The sequence below is a fragment of the Aethina tumida genome, chromosome 4 (genome assembly GCF_024364675.1).
Source record: "Aethina tumida isolate Nest 87 chromosome 4, icAetTumi1.1, whole genome shotgun sequence".
NCBI classification, from domain to species: domain Eukaryota; kingdom Metazoa; phylum Arthropoda; class Insecta; order Coleoptera; family Nitidulidae; genus Aethina; species Aethina tumida.
In genome coordinates this window covers 16,122,877-16,141,738 of record NC_065438.1, presented here as the reverse complement: position 1 = coordinate 16,141,738, position 18,862 = coordinate 16,122,877, and the positions used below count along the sequence as shown (strand labels likewise).

The window sequence follows — 18,862 nt, the reverse complement described above, 5'->3', positions numbered from 1 at the left end:
ATCCGTTTGGCTGTGAGTAATTGTTAATTATTTGACTGTGGTTATTCGTACGGGCAAATACTTGAAATGGTTACCCGAAATTATTATATTGTAAACAACAATTAACCATTGAAAATACTCGCGGATCCAAAACGTGAGTGTTTAATGCGAGATAAAAGCTCACATTCATTCGGAGCGTTTTGAATTCATCATGTCGGAGTTATTTAACCAAATAATTAAAATTTTATGGTGTTACATCGTTTGTTCGTGAACAAATAAATCGTATAGAAAAAATGTTTAATATACAATTAAGTAATAAACATCAATAAAAGAGTTTCTTTATCCGCGTCGATGACTAATAAGAATTTTATTGAATAAAATTAATGTGAAAATGAGGTACGGTTACATGGATAATTTTCAATTATTTATTATTTTGTACGGTATTTATCGCGGTCCAAGACTCACGTCGGCTTTTTTTTTTGTTCATAGTGTGGTGATTGTTTTAGACGATTATGTCTGTGGATTAAAAAATGTTCAGGAAATTTGCGCATTCGCCAATTTTAGCATGTCAAAACGTATTAACTTAAGTGATAAATTATGTTTTAACACTTATATATTATATATATTCATATGGAAGATTAAAAAGTATTAATAAATTATAACTAATTATCTTTAAAGCGTTGTTTTACAGTAAATATTAAATATTACAAGTTAAAAAAAAATAATTTCGAAAAATATTAATTTAAATAGGACTATTTAATTTTAAGTCAGTAGAAAAATGAACCCAATTAAATAACTGTAATTAATAAATTAAATTTTTGTCTTAGCCTAAATTAATGATAAAAAAAACATGAAAAATTATATATTTCAATAAACATTTAACTCAAAAATATAACAAAATAATGAATTTAAAAAAATTATAAAATTTAATTTAAGTAGAAAAAAAAAATATATATATTAAATTAAAATTTTAATAATAGTTCTTATTTTAAAAATTATTATTTGTTTCTTATTTTCTTAGTTTAAATTACGATATCATAAGCTCTTACAAAAAAATATTACTAATTATTTTCAAAATTTTATATTTTAATAAAAATTGAAAAAATTACAAATAATTTTAATTCAAATATTGAAAAAATTATTAATAATTCTTAAAAATAGTTTTACTTTCCAAATTTGTATAATTTGGAAAAATGTAAAAAGTATAATAATTTTAACTATTAAATTAATTTTTTCTTTTATTTTCTTATCTTAAATTATTAATAAATTTGAAAGTTTAACGAAAATTAGAAAAAAATATTAGAATTAAAAAATCTAGAAAATTAATTTAAGTAGGAAAATATTATTATTAATTAATAGTAATCAACTATTACATGAAAAATATTTTAAATTATATCCAAAACTTTAAGTTTAAAGAAAATAACAAAAAAAAATATTAGAATTAAAAAATTATTATTAATTCTTAAAAATAGTTTTACTAAAATACTTTCTAAATTTGTATTCTATTGAAAAATATATCAAATATAATAATTGTAATTATTGAATTACTTTTTTGTATTTTTTTTATCTTAAATTATTAATTAACAGTAATAAAATATTACATGAAAAATATTATAAAATTATTTCACAAATTTTATATGTATGTAAATTACGAAAAATATTAAAATTAAAAAATTTTAAAAATTAATTTAAATACGAAAAAATTCAATTATAATAATTTTAATAATTTTTAGGTTAAATTGTTAATTAAAATTATTTCCAAAAATTTATATTTTAGATAAAAAAGTATAACAAAAAAGTAATTATTATTTATTTAAAAACTCTAAAAAATTAATTTAAGTAGAATAATAATTCTTAAAAATAAATGCATTAAAATATTACAAATTATTTCCAAATAATTCTTAAAAACAGTTTTACTACAATTCTTTTCTAAATTTGTATTCTCTAGAAAAATGTACCAAATATAATAATTTTAATTAGTAAATTACTTTTTTTATTTTTTTATCTTATTATTAATTAATAGTAATAAACTATTACATGAAAAATATTACAAATTTAAATAGGAAAAAATTCATCAAATCAAATATAATAATTTTAATTATTAATTTTTTTTCATTTTTAACTAAAATTACTTTCAAAACTTTATATTTTAGATAAAGAAAACTACAAAAAAATTATATAATATTTATTTAAAAATTCTAAAAAATATACTTTCTAAATTTATATTCTCCAGAGAAATATACCAATAATTTTAAATACTAAATTATTTTTTTTCCATATTTCCTTAATTTAAATTATTAATTAATAATAACATACTTTTGTAATTTAGTAAAAATTGAAAAAAAAAATAGATTTAAAAAATCTAAAAAAATTTAAATACAAAAAAAAAATTATTAATATAACTAAATATATCCAAAATTTTATATTTCAGTAAAAATTTAAATTTAAAAAAGTTAAAAGAAAAATACAACAAAAAAGTATTAGAATGAAATAATTTATAAAAATAATTTAAAAAGGAAAAAATTGTTAACAATTCTTATAATTATTTTTATCAACAACACTTTCTAAAATTATAGTCTCTAGAAAAATATACCAAGTATAATTTATTTTATCATTATTTTTTTAATTTCTTAGGTTAAATTTATATTTAATAGTAATTCCAACATAAAATCTAATTATCTTTTAAACTTTGTTTTTCAGTAAATATTGATCATTTAACATAAAATTAGAACAAATATTAGCAAGTTAAAATCATTCATTTTTTTTAATCTAGATAATCTTTGTTTTAAAAAATACTATAAAACAAACTAAAAATTAATTGAACCAAAAGGTGTACATCAACATTCAATTTATAAATTTTCATTTGAATATCTGAATTCAATCTAAATCTTTTAATACAAATTTTTTATACGAAACATTAAATGTTTCTTTATTTAAATTTAATTAAATTCGATATAAAACATTGATTGATATTGAACGGAATTACATAAGTGCTTGTTCAGGCTCTAAAAGTAATTGCTTAAAGCCGTTTTAAACTGTTATAGTTTACAGGTTCATTACTCTACCCACATTATGATACATAATTCACGATTTTTTAAAAGCACCAAACTATAATAACTAGTAGATTGCTCACAGATACAATTATTACGGACTTATTTACTGCCTACGCCGGCCACAGTTCGTAAAACAAAAGCAAAATAAATTACATCGGTAGTAGCTGACAGGTTCAAGGTGAAAACACGCATTACCACAGATCGGCCACGACTCCATCGATCATACAGATTGATTTGTCTTGTTTTTTTTTTCATTCCATCTTAGTACACGTAGCGTTGTTCAAGTAGCAACAATTAAAGTAAGACATCAACGTAACCTAACCAGAATGCCGGCTTAATTAGGCTACAGTTATTCCGTCGACAATGGACGCTAATTAGAACGCACACAGACACATCTCTGCGGTACTTTCGCACGAAATTTCGGTAATCGTACAGCCGATAATCTCGCAGAACACATCGACTGATTATATGAATACCGAAGCCCGTCACAGACGTCAAAACACATAATGCACCACGTAATACGCGGTGATTTATGATAAATGACAAATTTATACGATCAGAGAACGCCATCGACGCAAATTATTACCTGTCATCGCATCCGATGCATTCAAGATACGATCAACACCAATTAGTTTAAAGCGAGATTCGCTCAGGAAAAAAAAAAGAAGCCTCAACGACTCACGTAATAACTTCACTTAGCTAATGAGATTATGTAAGGCCGAAGATTAAGTTACTTACGAACCATCAGTTATGTGTAATTGATGTAATTACGTATCATTTATCCAATACGTTCGATAAATGCGTACCGGTAATTGGACACATGGCTTCTTTTTCTTGTCCGACCATTTTTTATGCGCGTCTTCAATTATGGATATTCATACAAGTCAAATTACCGAAGAGATTAATACCAAAAAAAAAAAAGAGACCGAGTAAGGAGATGATTTATCAAAAACATCAGTGTAAGAAAAAGCTGCATCTGCACTCCTCATCAATCTCCATAAACTTTTCACCAAATTGTCGATGTACTTGTTTTTATGTGCGCATACGGTTAAATTATTCAATGATTAATCGACGCAAATCTGGCGAAACAGTGTAAAAGTTAAATAAGTCATAAATTAATTATAAATTCACATTATTCGCCACATTAAATACCATCAATAACACTCAAATTACCAAAATATATCGCCTCAGTTTTAACCAAATATATTAATTAGCAAAATTAATTAAAACGTTATATAATTTAATAATTTGTTAATTTGCATATTACAGGTCCTAATAAATAAACATTAATTACGGTGCAACATTTTCCGCTATAACAGGTATTTTTTTTATTGGCGCTGAAATTGGTAAAATAGTAAGTTCATCATTTTCGTGCAAAAAAAAAAATAGATTGTGCCCCTTAAGAAATCAGAGTGCATAGTAGTTACAAACATCATAATGCAGACACGCAGAAAAAATAGACCGATCCAAAGACCCAGAACGAACTGTTGTGTGATGGGACTGACGGAATTGAACGGTTCGTTTGGGGGTGGATGGATGGATCTATGGAAGTACATAACAAGTGGTGGGTAGCTGCTATTTCGTGTGATTATCTGGTTTTATTTATGTTAAAGAAAAAGTACACAGTTACACACACCTTGATTGGACAACGTTGCGGTCGCATGGCCTGCTTACCTTTGACGATATGAGCGTCAAAGTTGGTGAGGATTCCTGCAAAAGAAGAAATGGTCATGTCAATAATTGTTTTCCCAAGAGTGCAAATAGAAGATATTAGCTAAAATCACCATTTTTAAAACATGAAAATCATCAGTTTATACAAATCATTTGCTGTTCATTGATAAGATGTTAGAAGAAATGGGAGGTAAGATCTTCCATTTCTTCTAATCTAGACAAATAACAAATACCAGACATTAAATTATCGTCTCTATTTCATGAGACTTGGATAACTTGATCAAACTTCTGTAATTAATAATTAAATATTTTGTAAAACTCAAAGTGTTGGAGAAATCTCTATAAATATTGTATTCAATAAAAATTTGATGCTTTGATAAACTTTTCTTAAAGTGTGATTCATCCAGTTAATAATTTATTTGGTGTTGGAAGAAATGTCGGACAATATTTTCTTTTGTAAAAAGAGGTCGATATGGAGACATAATTAGTGTGTTCAAATAAATTTGATGCTTCAATAATCTGGTTTCGATTTTAGATGAAACTTAATCATCTGTAAATCATCAATTTATTTATTTACTTAGTGCTTGAAGAAATGGAGGAAAAGCTTCTCTTTTGAAAAAATTGTACTGCTTGAGTAGTATTTCCTCAAAATATTCTTTGTTTAGTTGGAATAATATTTGAATAACTTGTCAAATATCTGTTATTAATAATTAAGACTCTGGTAAAATACAAAAAATAAACCAAGAGCTTAATATGTCTCTATAATTAGTCTGTTCAAATAAATTTGAGGTTTCGATAATCTGGTTTGGATTTTAGATGAAACTAAATCATCTGTAAATCATCAATTTATTTATTTACTTGGTGCTGGATGAAATGGAGGAAAAGCTCCTCTTTTGTAAAAATTGTACTGTTTGAGCAGTATTTCCTCAAAATATTCTTTGTCTAGTTGGAATAATATTTGGATAACTTGTCAAATATCTGTTGTTAATAATTAAGACTCTGGTAAAATACAAACAATAGACCAAGAGCTTAATATGTCTCTATAATTAGTCTGTTCAAATAAATTTGAGGTTTCGACAATCTGGTTTGGATTTTAGATGAAACTAAATCATCTGTAAATCATCCATTTATTTATTTACTTGGTGCTTGAAGAAATGGAGGAAAAGCTCCTGTATTGAAAAAATTGTACTGTTTGAGCAGTATTTCCTCAAAATATTCTTTGTCTAGTTGGAATAATATTTGGATAGCGTGTCAAATATCTGTTGTTAATAATTAAGACTCTGGTAAAATACGAACAATAGACCAAGAGCTTAATATGTCTCTATAATTAGTCTGTTCAAATAAATTTGAGGTTTCGATAATCTGGTTTGGATTTTAGATGAAACTAAATCATCTGTAAATCATCAATTTATTTATTTACTTGGTGCTGGATGAAATGGAGGAAAAGCTCCTCTTTTGTAAAAATTGTACTGTTTGAGCAGTATTTCCTCAAAATATTCTTTGTCTAGTTGGAATAATATTTGGATAACTTGTCAAATATCTGTTGTTAATAATTAAGACTCTGGTAAAATACAAACAATAGACCAAGAGCTTAATATGTCTCTATAATTAGTCTGTTCAAATAAATTTGAGGTTTCGATAATCTGGTTTGGATTTTAGATGAAACTAAATCATCTGTAAATCATCCATTTATTTATTTACTAGGTGCTTGAAGAAATGGAGGAAAAGCTCCTCTTTTGAAAAAATTGTACTGTTTGAGAAGTGTTTCCTCAAAATATTCTTTGTCTAGTTGGAATAATATTTGGATAACTTGTCAAATGTCTGTTATTAATAATTAAGACTCTGGTAAAATACAAACATAGACCAAGAGCTTGATATGTCTCCATATTTAGTGTGTTCAAGTAAATTTGACGTTTCGATAATCTGGTTTGGATTTTAGGTGAAACTAAATCATCTGTAAATCATCTATGTATTATTTTTCTTGTTGCTGAAAGAAATTGAGGAAAATCTCCTCTTTTATAAAAATTGTACTGTTTGGGTAATACTTCTTCAAAATATTCTATATCTAGGCAAAATAAGATTTGAATAACTTATGAAATGTTTGTCATTAATAATTAAAACTTCTCATTAATAATCTACTTGGTGTTGGAAGAAATTCAAGAAAAGAAACTTCTAATTTATTCTTCTTCTTCGTCTTTGATATTTAGTCAAAATAAGATTTAAGTAACTTGATGTCTTTAAAACTCTTTAAAACAGAAACAAGTGTTGGAGATAAATCCATAAATGCTGTATAATCTGGACTGAATTATAGATGAATCTGAATGATCTCTACATCATCTACTATCAGTTTACTTGAAGTGGAGAAAATAGCAGGGAAGGAAGAAACAATTTAACTGTTTTCTTAAAAAAAAATTGTATGTTTAGAAATGGCATTTGATTAACTAGATTACAGATCTACAGTTTAATAATTAAAACCTTTTAAAAGTATAAACATGCATTTAGTACCGGAAATGCCACCATAATTAACCTTTTTAAGTAAAATTTGATGGTTCGATTAACTGAGGTGTCTAAAAAATTTAAATGGTCTTCATGAAATTAATTTAAATTGTATATAAGCAGGTGAAGATGTGATATTTAGGTATATCAGTCGAAAAAAAATATATCTATTTCATGTCTAAATAAAAATTGTCTTTAAATTTTATGTAAAGCTGATGAATCTAAATTTATTATTAATGTACGTGGTGTCAGAATAAACAGGGGAAGATATTGGGGAAAAAATTTATTAATTAAGTATTTGATCTTCCTAGTTATAGAAATGGAACTTGATTATTTTGGACTTGTGTTTTGGACAATTTGCCCAATGATCCAATGGTTAAATAATTAAAACACTTCAAAAGCGTAAGCAATAGACCGAGTGCTAGAAATATCCCCATAATTAGCGTGTTCAAGTAAAATTTGATGGTCCGATAATCGGAGGTGCCTCAAAAAAATTCAAACGCTCTGCATCGAATTAATTTAAATTGCATAGGAGCAGCTGAAGATTAGACGCCTAGGTAAGACAACAGATACCAGACAAACAGAATTTTAATCTCTATTTCATGTCTAATAAAAATTACCATTGCCTTGAAAAATAATTCCGAGAAGACCGTAGATAAAGGCAGACATATCGTTATAATAAATTAGTGATATTAACATATGGCATCAACTTCACATTCCCGACGAACAAAACATGGAAACGGAGGGGTGGTTACGTTGTGTTCTCGGCCGCGTATAATTAAGTCCTAACCGTAGGGCAGTCACGAAAAAATGGTTCGACTTGCTCACCTATATTCAAGAGCACGTGCTGACGTCGAGGCCCGGGCAAATGGGCAGATGCGAATTTCGGTGGGCCAGTCAGACATGTGGCGAACCCAGAAAAACGAAAAAGTCCAAGCCAAAAGGCTTATATAACCCGCCGACCTATATATGGTCCAGACGAGCAACAATGCAGACGTCTTGTTCCTTTTCGGTTCGCCTCTTCGCTTTTGTTTTTTTTTCTCCCCCCGTCTTCTTTTCGCGACTTTCGCCTTCTTCGGCGGCCCGGCCAGCCTCGGACCTCGGGAACGTTAGTCAAGGTCAGGGCGAGGGGTTCTCGGATGCTTTATGAGCTTCAAATTGCCACGGTGCTTTCGGTGTTTCGGCCGGACGGTGCATTTTACTTGTTAATTTTTCCAGCAGCGGCGCTTTTTTTGCTGAGCGACATATGCGCATCAGACGTATACGGCGGGTAAGAACGGAGCGTGACAGAATTGCCAAATAAACGGGGGAACAACTGTTATGTTTATGTCGCAGACCGTTTGCCATTTTTAAATATATATCGATGGATATCTGCACAATTGTGGCATTTTATTATTATATTATGGTAATGTGCAACTAACGCGTGAAGCATATGTTCAAGGTGTCCCATCAATTAACCCGGCTAATAAATTTTTATCCATGACTAACTTAGATTAGATTTCAGACATAAAATAATAACTGTCTTGAGATATTCCTAAAACACAGCAGATGGAAGACGATTGACAAAATTTTGTAAGATTTATCTTCAATTTCTTCTCTACAATAGGTATTAGATGTCAAGAAAATTATTTGTTTGAGTTTTTTGTTATTTGGTTTCTTAGCCATGAATATTCAGTGAATTTTCTTGTCCTAGCAAGGTCAAGAAGCGACCGAATCTGCTCTCGACATCAGCGATGTCTTTGGCCCAGGAACCACTAACAAACATACAGTATCACGGTGTTACCAAAAATTTCCCGACGAAGAAAAGATTCTCGAAGATGATGAAGATTGTAACGTGATGAAAAGTAAATACTTTATGACAGTCGGTGATGTTCAGCACAATGATTGAACAGCAATAAGGCTTCCAAACTCTTTCTAAAAACGAAATGACAATCCTAGCCCATAGGTGGGTCTCAGCTATTACACTCACCAATCCTTTCACCAACTGACTATCATCTTTTCATGAGAAATCAGTCAAAATATATGAAATATACCAAAATCTATCAAAACCTGCTAAATCTATTGAAATCTAAAAAATGTATACATAAAATTCATAAAATCCATAAAATCCACAAAAAATCCATAAAATCCATAAAATCCATAAAATCCATAAAATCCATAAAATCCATAAAATCCATAAAATCCATAAAATCCATAAAATCCATAAAATCCATAAAATCCATAAAATCCATAAAATCCATAAAATCCATAAAATCCATAAAATCCATAAAATCCATAAAATCCATAAAATCCATAAAATCCATAAAATCCATAAAATCTATAAAATCCATAAAATCCATAAAATCCATAAAATCCATAAAATCCATAAATTTTATAAAATCTTTAAAATCCATAAAATCCATAAAATCCATAAAATCCATAAAATCCATAAAATCCAAAAAAATTCATAAAATCCATAAAATCTCTAAAATCCATAAATTTTATAAAATCCATAAAATCCATAAAATCCATAAAATCCATAAAATCCATAAAATCCATAAAATCCATAAAATCCATAAAATCCATAAAATCCATAAAATCCACAAAATCCATAAAATCCATAAAATTCATAAAATACATAAAATCCATAAAATCTATAAAATCCATAAAATCCATAAAATCCAAAATTTCATAAAAAATCTAAAATACATAAATTTTATAAAGTCTATACAATCTATAAAATCCCTAAATTTCATAAAATCCATAAAATCTCTAAAATCCATAAATTTTATAAAATCCATAAAATCCACAAAATCCATAAAATCCATAAAATCCATACAATCCATAAAATCCATAAAATCCACAAAATCCATAAAATCCATAAAATCCACAAAATCCATAAAATCCATAAAATCCATAAAATCCATAAAATCCATAAAATCCATAAAATCCATAAAATCCATAAAATCCATAAAATCCATAAAATCCATAAAATCCATAAAATCCATAAAATCCATAAAATCCATAAAATCCATAAAATCCATAAAATCCATAAAATCCATAAAATCCATAAAATCCATAAAATTCATAAAATCCATAAAATCCAAAATTTCATAAAAAATCTAAAATACATAAATTTTATAAAATCTATACAATCTATAAAATCCCTAAATTTCATAAAATCCATAAAATCCATAAAATCCATAAAATCCATAAAATCCATAAAATCCATAAAATCCATAAAATCCATAAAATCCATAAAATCCATAAAATCCATAAAATTCATAAAATCCATAAAATCCATAAAATCCATAAAATCCATAAAATTCATAAAATCCATAAAATCCAAAATTTCATAAAAAATCTAAAATACATAAATTTTATAAAATCTATACAATCTATAAAATCCCTAAATTTCATAAAATCCATAAAATCTCTAAAATCCATAAATTTTATAAAATCCATAAAATCCACAAAATCCATAAAATCCATAAAATCAATAAAATCCATAAAATCCATAAAATCCATAAAATCCATAAAATCCATAAAATCCATAAAATCCATAAAATCCATAAAATCCATAAAATCCATAAAATCCATAAAATCCATAAAATCCATAAAATCCATAAAATCCATAAAATTCATAAAATCCATAAAATCCATTAAATCCATAAAATCCATAAAATCCATAAAATCCATAAAGCCATAAAATCCATTAAATCCATAAAATCCGAAAAATTCATAAAATTCATTCCTCCATGAAGAATCAAAATGATGTACAAAACACCTTCAACAACTTCGTCTCAACCAGAACACCGGAGTTCCATTCCATCGATATAAATAAACTTTTTTCTCATTGTCAAAAATACCTATATTAACTCAAATGATTCTTGTTTCGATTAATATTTATTTAAACTGAGATTTATGTATTTTACTCTTAAGGTTGACTTAACCTTATTGAGAACCTAATACAAAAGAAATCAAATAAATGCCACAAACAATTCACCACGTAGAAACCTAAGTAGTATCGAATATCAGAGTCATAAAAACCATTTTTGGCGTCAATTTCTATTGAGAACGATCGAGACGACGATCCGTACCTCGAGGAAACACTTCCAACTGTACATGGTACGTACACATATTTTTTATTGTTTATGTGGGAGTTTAAATGGTAAATAATCTGTTATTTTTTATTGTTTTATTGTTGCTGATGGCCATGGTAGGCGGTTCATCGGAGCCCTACTTGTTTTAACATGTGTATTATTCTAATGATATTTGGTCAGGACAGGATGTAATTTAGCATCGGTACCATTGCATTGATCGTAAACGTTATTGTGTTTTGATGAAAGGAAAATAACAATAATTTTCTTTGTTTCGTCCGAGTGTCGGACTTCTTAATTACTCGACCGATTCGTGGGAGACTTCAACAAGAGAGACACGACAAACCTTTTCAAATGTTACGTGTATATCGTGGTGCACTTTATCTTTCCTCTCTTTGGTACCTAGTCGGTAATGAATAAGTCTGTTATTAAAATTCCACCTGCGAGTTTATCTTTTGGACCCTTCTCAAGTAACGAGCTCAAATTTCTACGCTGTTGTCACGTCTACTGAAGTCGCCTTTTTGGGAGGAGTTTGCTGAATGTTTTTGCTGTAAAATCTTGGCACACAAACGTGACAGATGATTTTATAAAATGCTTCTTCATTTTGAGCTTTTAGGATGAGGCGCAGTTTCGGTCACGGAAAAAATAACAAGCGGTAAATATAGGCAACAACGTCGGATGGTAATTTGCCCTCGTAACCTACCTGATCGGATCTAAACCCGTAGGAGTTAGCGTTCATTAAATAGCAATGCAATATATATTTTTTGTACCCTTTTTATGTCCAACAGAAGTAAAGGAATTTATTATTAGGTCCTTTATTCAGTGATGTTAAGTGCTGGGTTCCGAGAACCGACGAGCAGTCATTGATCAAGAATGGTAACTGGCCAGTGTCTTAAGTACCCAAATTTAACATTGTCTGGGTTCTTTTCAAAGCGTTTTATTGCTGATTTATATTATTTGAGGACGATACGGCGTAATAAATCGTCTTCGTCCGTGGCCCCGGCCTTTGTCTAACCGAAGTAAATAGGCACATCGGAATTTATATGAAGGATTGTGCTTGTTTTTGCATGTCCAGGTACATGATAATTTTAATCAGGTTTTTGCGCGGCCCGGGCCCATCATCACTTTTCGGTGGGTTTTCGGTGAAAAACGCTAATGGGACAGTTTGCGAACAGATTTAATCAATCGATAAGCCCAGAAGACTTGAGAGTATTAAATTTATTCTGGAGGAAATGCAACGTCAACAGCAATTTCAACCGAAACAAACGATGGATGTTAAAGACTGATTTGTTTTTCTTCTTTTATTAAGTGGGTAATTTAATTTTTTTTTTAATGATCTTATGATCAGAAAAATTTATTATTTATTGATATCATTCTAAAGTTTTGTCAAAAAGAAATATGTCATAGATTAATTGATTGATTGATTTTTATATATAAAAACTGGATATATCTAGAAGACATATAAATTAATTTTTTTGCAATTAATTTAAAGTCAATATTAAAAAAATCATGTGGTTGATCAAAAGTATAAATTGTCATACAATTTTTATGATTTATTTCTTCATCTTGGAAGATCTCAAAGACTGATTGGTTTTTCTTCTTTTTTTAAGTAGATAATTTATATATTTTTCCTGAATTTCTTAAGATATATAATCTGGAAACTCCAAAAAGTCATAAAAATTCAATTTTCATTACTGTAATTCTGAAAGCTTTGTCAAAGAGAAATATCTTATTGATTAAAACTATGAACAGTTTTTCAAATTTCGTGATTTTCATATATAGAAACTGGATATATCTAGAAGACATACAAATTAATTTTTTTGCAATTAATTTAAAATCAATGTAAAGAAACATGTGGTTGATCAAAAGTATGAATTGTCATTTAATTTTTATGGTTTATTTCTTCATCTTGGAAGATCTCAAAGACTGATTGGTTTTTCTTCTTTTTTTTTAAGTAGATAATTTATATATTTTTCCTGAATTTCGAAAGATATATAATCTGGAAACTCCAAAAAGTCATAAAAATTCAATTTTTATTACTGTAATTCTGAAAGCTTTGTCAAAGAAAAATATCTTATTGATTAAAACTATGAACAGTTTTTCAAATTTCGTGATTGTCATATATAGAAACTGGATATATCTAGAAGACATATAAATTAATTTTTTTGCAATTAATTTAAAATCAATGTAAAAGAACATGTGGTTGATCAAAAGTATGAATTGTCATACAATTTTTATGGTTTATTTCTTCATCTTGGAAGATCTCAAAGACTGATTGGTTTTTCTTCTTTTTTTAAGTAGATAATTTATATATTTTTCCTGAATTTCGAAAGATATATAATCTGGAAACTCCAAAAAGTCATAAAAATTCAATTTTTATTACTGTAATTCTGAAAGCTTTGTCAATGAGAAATATCTTTGGTTAATCAAAAGTATGAATTGTCATACAATTTTTATGATTTATTTCTTCATCTTGGAAGATCTCAAAGACTGATTTGTTTTTATTCTTCTTTTAAGTAGGTAATTTATATATTTTTCCTGAATTTATTAAGATATATAACCTGGAAGCTCCAAAAAGTCATAAAAATTCAATTTTTATTACTGTAATTCTGAAAGCTCTGTCAAAGAGAAATATCTTGTTGATTAAAACTATGAACAGTTTTTCAAATTTCGTGATTTTTATATATAGAAACTGGATATATCTAGAAGACATATAAATTAATTTTTTTGCAATTAATTTAAAATCAATGTAAAAGAACATGTGGTTGATCAAAAGTATGAATTGTCATACAATTTTTATGGTTTATTTCTTCATCTTGGAAGATCTCAAAGACTGATTGGTTTTTCTTCTTTTTTTAAGTAGATAATTTATATATTTTTCCTGAATTTCGAAAGATATATAATCTGGAAACTCCAAAAAGTCATAAAAATTCAATTTTTATTACTGTAATTCTGAAAGCTTTGTCAATGAGAAATATCTTTGGTTAATCAAAAGTATGAATTGTCATACAATTTTTATGATTTATTTCTTCATCTTGGAAGATCTCAAAGACTGATTTGTTTTTCTTCTTCTTTTAAGTAGGTAATTTATATATTTTTCCTGAATTTATTAAGACATATAACCTGGAAGCTCCAAAAAGTCATAAAAATTCAATTTTTATTACTGTAATTCTGAAAGCTTTGTCGAAGAGAAATATCTTATTGATTAAAACTATGAACAGTTTTTCAAATTTCGTGATTTTTATATATAGAAACTGGACATATCTAGAAGATATATAAATTAATTTTTTTTCAATTAATTTAAAATCAATGTACAAAAGACATGTGGTTAATAAAAGTATGAATTGTCATACAATTTTTATGTTTTATTTCTTCATCTTTGAAGATCTCAAAGACTGATTTGTTTTTCTTCTTCTTTTAAGTAGGTAATTTATATATTTTTCCTGAATTTCTTAAGGTATATAATCTGGAAACTCCAAAGTCATAAAAATTCATTAATTATTGCTGTAATTCTAAAATCTTTGTCAAAAAGGAATATGTTATTGGTTAAAACTATAAATAATTTTTACAAATTTCGTGAAACAACATATATCTAGAAAACATATAAATTATGTACTGTCGTACAATTTATATTGATTATTTCTTCTTTTTGAAAAATGTCAAAGAATGATTTGTTTTTCTTCTTTTTTGAGTAGGTAATTTATATATTTTTTTCTTAAGTTACATAATCAGGAAACAGAAAGTCACAAAAGGTTTCTCAAAAAGAAAGCTTTCTATTTTCTTCTAATATTGTAAGAAGTTAACACTGTCTTTTTAATTTTTATTAAGTAATATTTTTTTATGAATTTGTTATAAAAACTATCAAGAAGTTAAATAAATCCATTTTTCTTTGCAATCGATTGAAAATTTGACGTCGTTGATTAAAACTTTAGGCAGTCATACAAATTCTTCTTTTCTCCTTGAAAGACAGACTTTCCTGTTCTTTATTATTGTTTAATTTACAAACTAAACTAAAATGTTTTTAATATAGAGCAACGGAGAGTATGAAATAGATAGAAGAGTTATTTTTTGGAACTATTCCAATTATAATGTAGCAGATTAACAGTAGAACACGTAAACCTTCCTTTCTTTTCTTCACATAATATGTAAGATATCAAACATGCACATTTTCTTATAAGTATATTTTTTATATATTTTTGTTAATTTTCCTAAAATACAGAAACCAGAAGGACTTATTGTAATTCACAATAATTCTTGAATAGAAGAATATAATTATCATTTAACAAAGTATTCGAAAAAAATACTTCCTTTACAACAAGAAACCGTTTGTATTGAAGGCCATCAAAGGATGACAATTGAAAGCTCCCACAATCGATTCATTGACTGTGCCCAAAAAAGCCGTGCTTGTTTTTGCATGTAGTACTAAATTTATTCTGGAGGAAATGTAACGTCAACAGTAATTCCAACCGAAACAAACAGCACCGGTGGAACCAAAGATCAGTTCCATTAACATGACAAAAAACTTGTTTGGGTAAACGCTAACATTATTCCTAGGAGTCATAAAACATTGATTTATCCGATATGTTAATTGCCAAATTTTAAATTATGCTCGCCGTATTATGGTACTTATTAGTTTTTGTGCGGGATGATTTATGCAAGGTCTTTGCAATACGTGGCTTCGAACGTTAGGTTTGGTTTTTTTTTTTATTATTTTTCGGACGGTTACATTACAATGTATTTGAACCCGGCCGAAATTCTCGTAGACATTGATCCCCGGAATTCTCGTCGCAATAAAACATTATGACTTTATGACCGGCAATTTTTGAAGTTAATAAGGCACATTGTCGGTTTATGTAACTTTGCAGATCAATTATCGAGTGAGACCACCGGGTTTGCCGACTTCCATATACCTGCTTTGTGTGCCTAATGTTTTGGGTACGTCGCCGTTTGTTGAATCGTCTGTACAAGGAGCCTCAAATTGGCTTAGTTTTATTCGTACTGTAAATTACTGCGTAATCCTTTTTGTGTAAACACTAAACAGGTTCTTAACATTAACTTAACTTCGGCTAAGCTTCGACCTTTGTTAATTTATCGACTACGAGGGAAGCCACAAAACAACCCGCCAGTTCTGGGTGTACTAAAAAGATGGCACTGTCGCCTCACGAGCCGATTAATTAAAACAGAGGCAAAAATTTATACGTATCAATTTCCAACGGACGAACGTCTGTCGGTGACAGTTGCTCAATAAAGTAGCCGGAGCTCAACGCAAACCGATATTTTAAACATACCCACGAGCCTCACATGCAAAATAATTCGGGAACAATGACGCAAATTAATTTAGTTCGGGGAGGGCGGTGATACGAGGGGATGGATCATGTGAATCTGATGTTATTTATCTCCCCGGTCCGTGCACCCTTGTTTATGGAACCTGGCCGGCGAAAGCAGACAACTTTTTATCGGTAAACAACTACGGCACAGGTACAATTTAACTTCATCCCCTCTTTCGATACAGCATCCACGTTGTGTTTACAGCACGAGCACTGCGTGCCAAGTCGATGACGATGGTCATGATCAAGGCAAATATTGACTTGAACGATTTTTAAGACAAAACACTTTAAAGCGAAATAATTTGGTTCTTGAATTTATTTTGTTTCATTTACTAAACTAGTTCAATTTATTAACGCATATTTATCACCTCAAAGGTTGCCCCTCAGGTGTATGAGTTAGGACATTAAAAAGGTGATTAAATACATGATTATTAAATTAACCGTGACCTCCAGTTTGTAATAACAATATAAAAAATTAATACGCAATTAATTAGGAGTGGTCGTGGACCGAAAGTTTTGTATTTAGTGTGTCGAGTTGGAGTAAGTACACGGAGCTTTATGAAGGCAGGTTTCTGATTTTGAACAAAAGGCATTTCCCTCCGACCCATATCAGAGATATGCCACTTCGAAATTGCGTTAAAAGTCAACCGGGCCAGGTATTCATCGAAATCCAGTACCGATGGATATAATTACACGGCTGCCATTCTCGGAACATTCGACGGGAACGGGCCAAAACGTTCATTTGTAACCGCGGCCATTCGGCGTAAAAGGCCCCGTGCATAAATCATTGTGCTCTAAATAAAGAAACTAATAACGAATCGGTACGCCGCAAATTATTTTCGGATAAGTTGCCCATTAAGCTAGGAATGGGCCATCATGCGCATTCTTAGATCGATGAGTCATTTTGTTTAAATTATTTTATTTTTTTTTTTTTTATTTATTTATTTAAATATTGGACAATTTTAACATTCTTTTGTCTTCAATGTTTTTTGTCTACGTGTGGTTGAACAAAGCTATGAACATCATTAAAAATCCTAACAAAAGTTTATTTTTTCTTCTAATGTTGGAAGAAAAGAAGACTATTATTATTTGTAAACAAAAATCTAAAAAATAAAAAACCTAAAACTTATTTTTTCTTTCTTCCTTTTAAATTTTTGAAAGCATATAACTGGAAAAAACAATTAATTTCAATCTATAAAAAATAAAAATATGTGGGTTATTATAATTAAAGGTGATACAAGCTATAACAATGGTTTACTTTATCTTTTTGGGAGACGTCAAAGATTATTTTTCCTTTCTTCTTTAATAAAAAAGTAATTTTTGTTGTTTCTCTTAAGATGTGAAGACTGAAAATACTAAGAGAACACCAAAAATATTATATATAATATACAAATTTATAAATATTATATTTATAAATGCTTTATTAAAAAAAGGTGTGATTTATAAAAAATATGAACAATTTTACAAACTTCGTCATATACTGAAGATACGTAGAAAATATATAAATTCATTTTTTTTGTAATAAATTTAAAACAATTATTAGAGAAGATGTGTTTGATCAAAATTATGAACTGTCATACAATTTTTATGTTTTATATATTATTTATATATATCTTAATTATTTTTTGCTATCAACATAAAAGCTTTCTCAAAAAGAAATGTCATTGATGAAATTTTACAAATTTCATAATTTTTATATATAGAAACAGTCTAGAAAACATATAAATTCCTTTTTTTGCAATCAATTTAAAACCAGTGTAAAAAATATGGTTTAACAAAATTATCAACGATCATACATATTATATGGGTTCACTTATCTTAGAAGATATCAAACACTGATTTGTTTTTCTTATTTTATTAATTAGTAATTTTTCCTAATTTTCTTAAGATACATAATCTGAAAACTTCAAAAAGTCATAAAAATTCATTATTTATTAATGTAATCCTAAAAGCTTTGTCAATAAGAAATCTGTTATTGATTAAACCTATAAATAATTTTTTAAATTTTGTATTTTTTTTTAATAGAAACAGGATGTATCTAGAAGACATAAAAATTATTTTTTTGTGTTATTAATTTGAAAGTAATGTCAAAAAGATGTGGTTGATCAAAAGTATGAACTGTCATACAATTTCTACAGTTTATTCCTTCATCTTGGAAGATGTCTATAACTCATTTGTTTTTCATCTTTTTTTAAGTATGTAATTTATATATATTTCCTGATTTTCTTAAGATATATAATCTGGAAACTCTAAAAAG

General features: G+C 27.9%; 1 protein-coding gene across 7 annotated transcripts in view; it reads right to left on the bottom strand.

Moving 5' to 3' along the window:
- LOC109603330 (voltage-dependent L-type calcium channel subunit beta-2) overlaps positions 1–18,862 on the bottom strand; it is a 174,730-nt gene that overhangs the window by 76,640 nt on the left and 79,228 nt on the right. For all 7 annotated transcript variants that reach the window (XR_007547776.1, XM_049965861.1, XM_049965863.1 and 4 more), the window contains one exon: positions 4,707–4,742. Coding sequence is in view for 6 of the 7 variants with exons in the window: in XM_049965861.1 (XP_049821818.1) it covers positions 4,707–4,742 (36 nt within the window). In the remaining variant the exon portion in view is untranslated. The remainder of the gene's footprint in view (positions 1–4,706; positions 4,743–18,862) is intronic.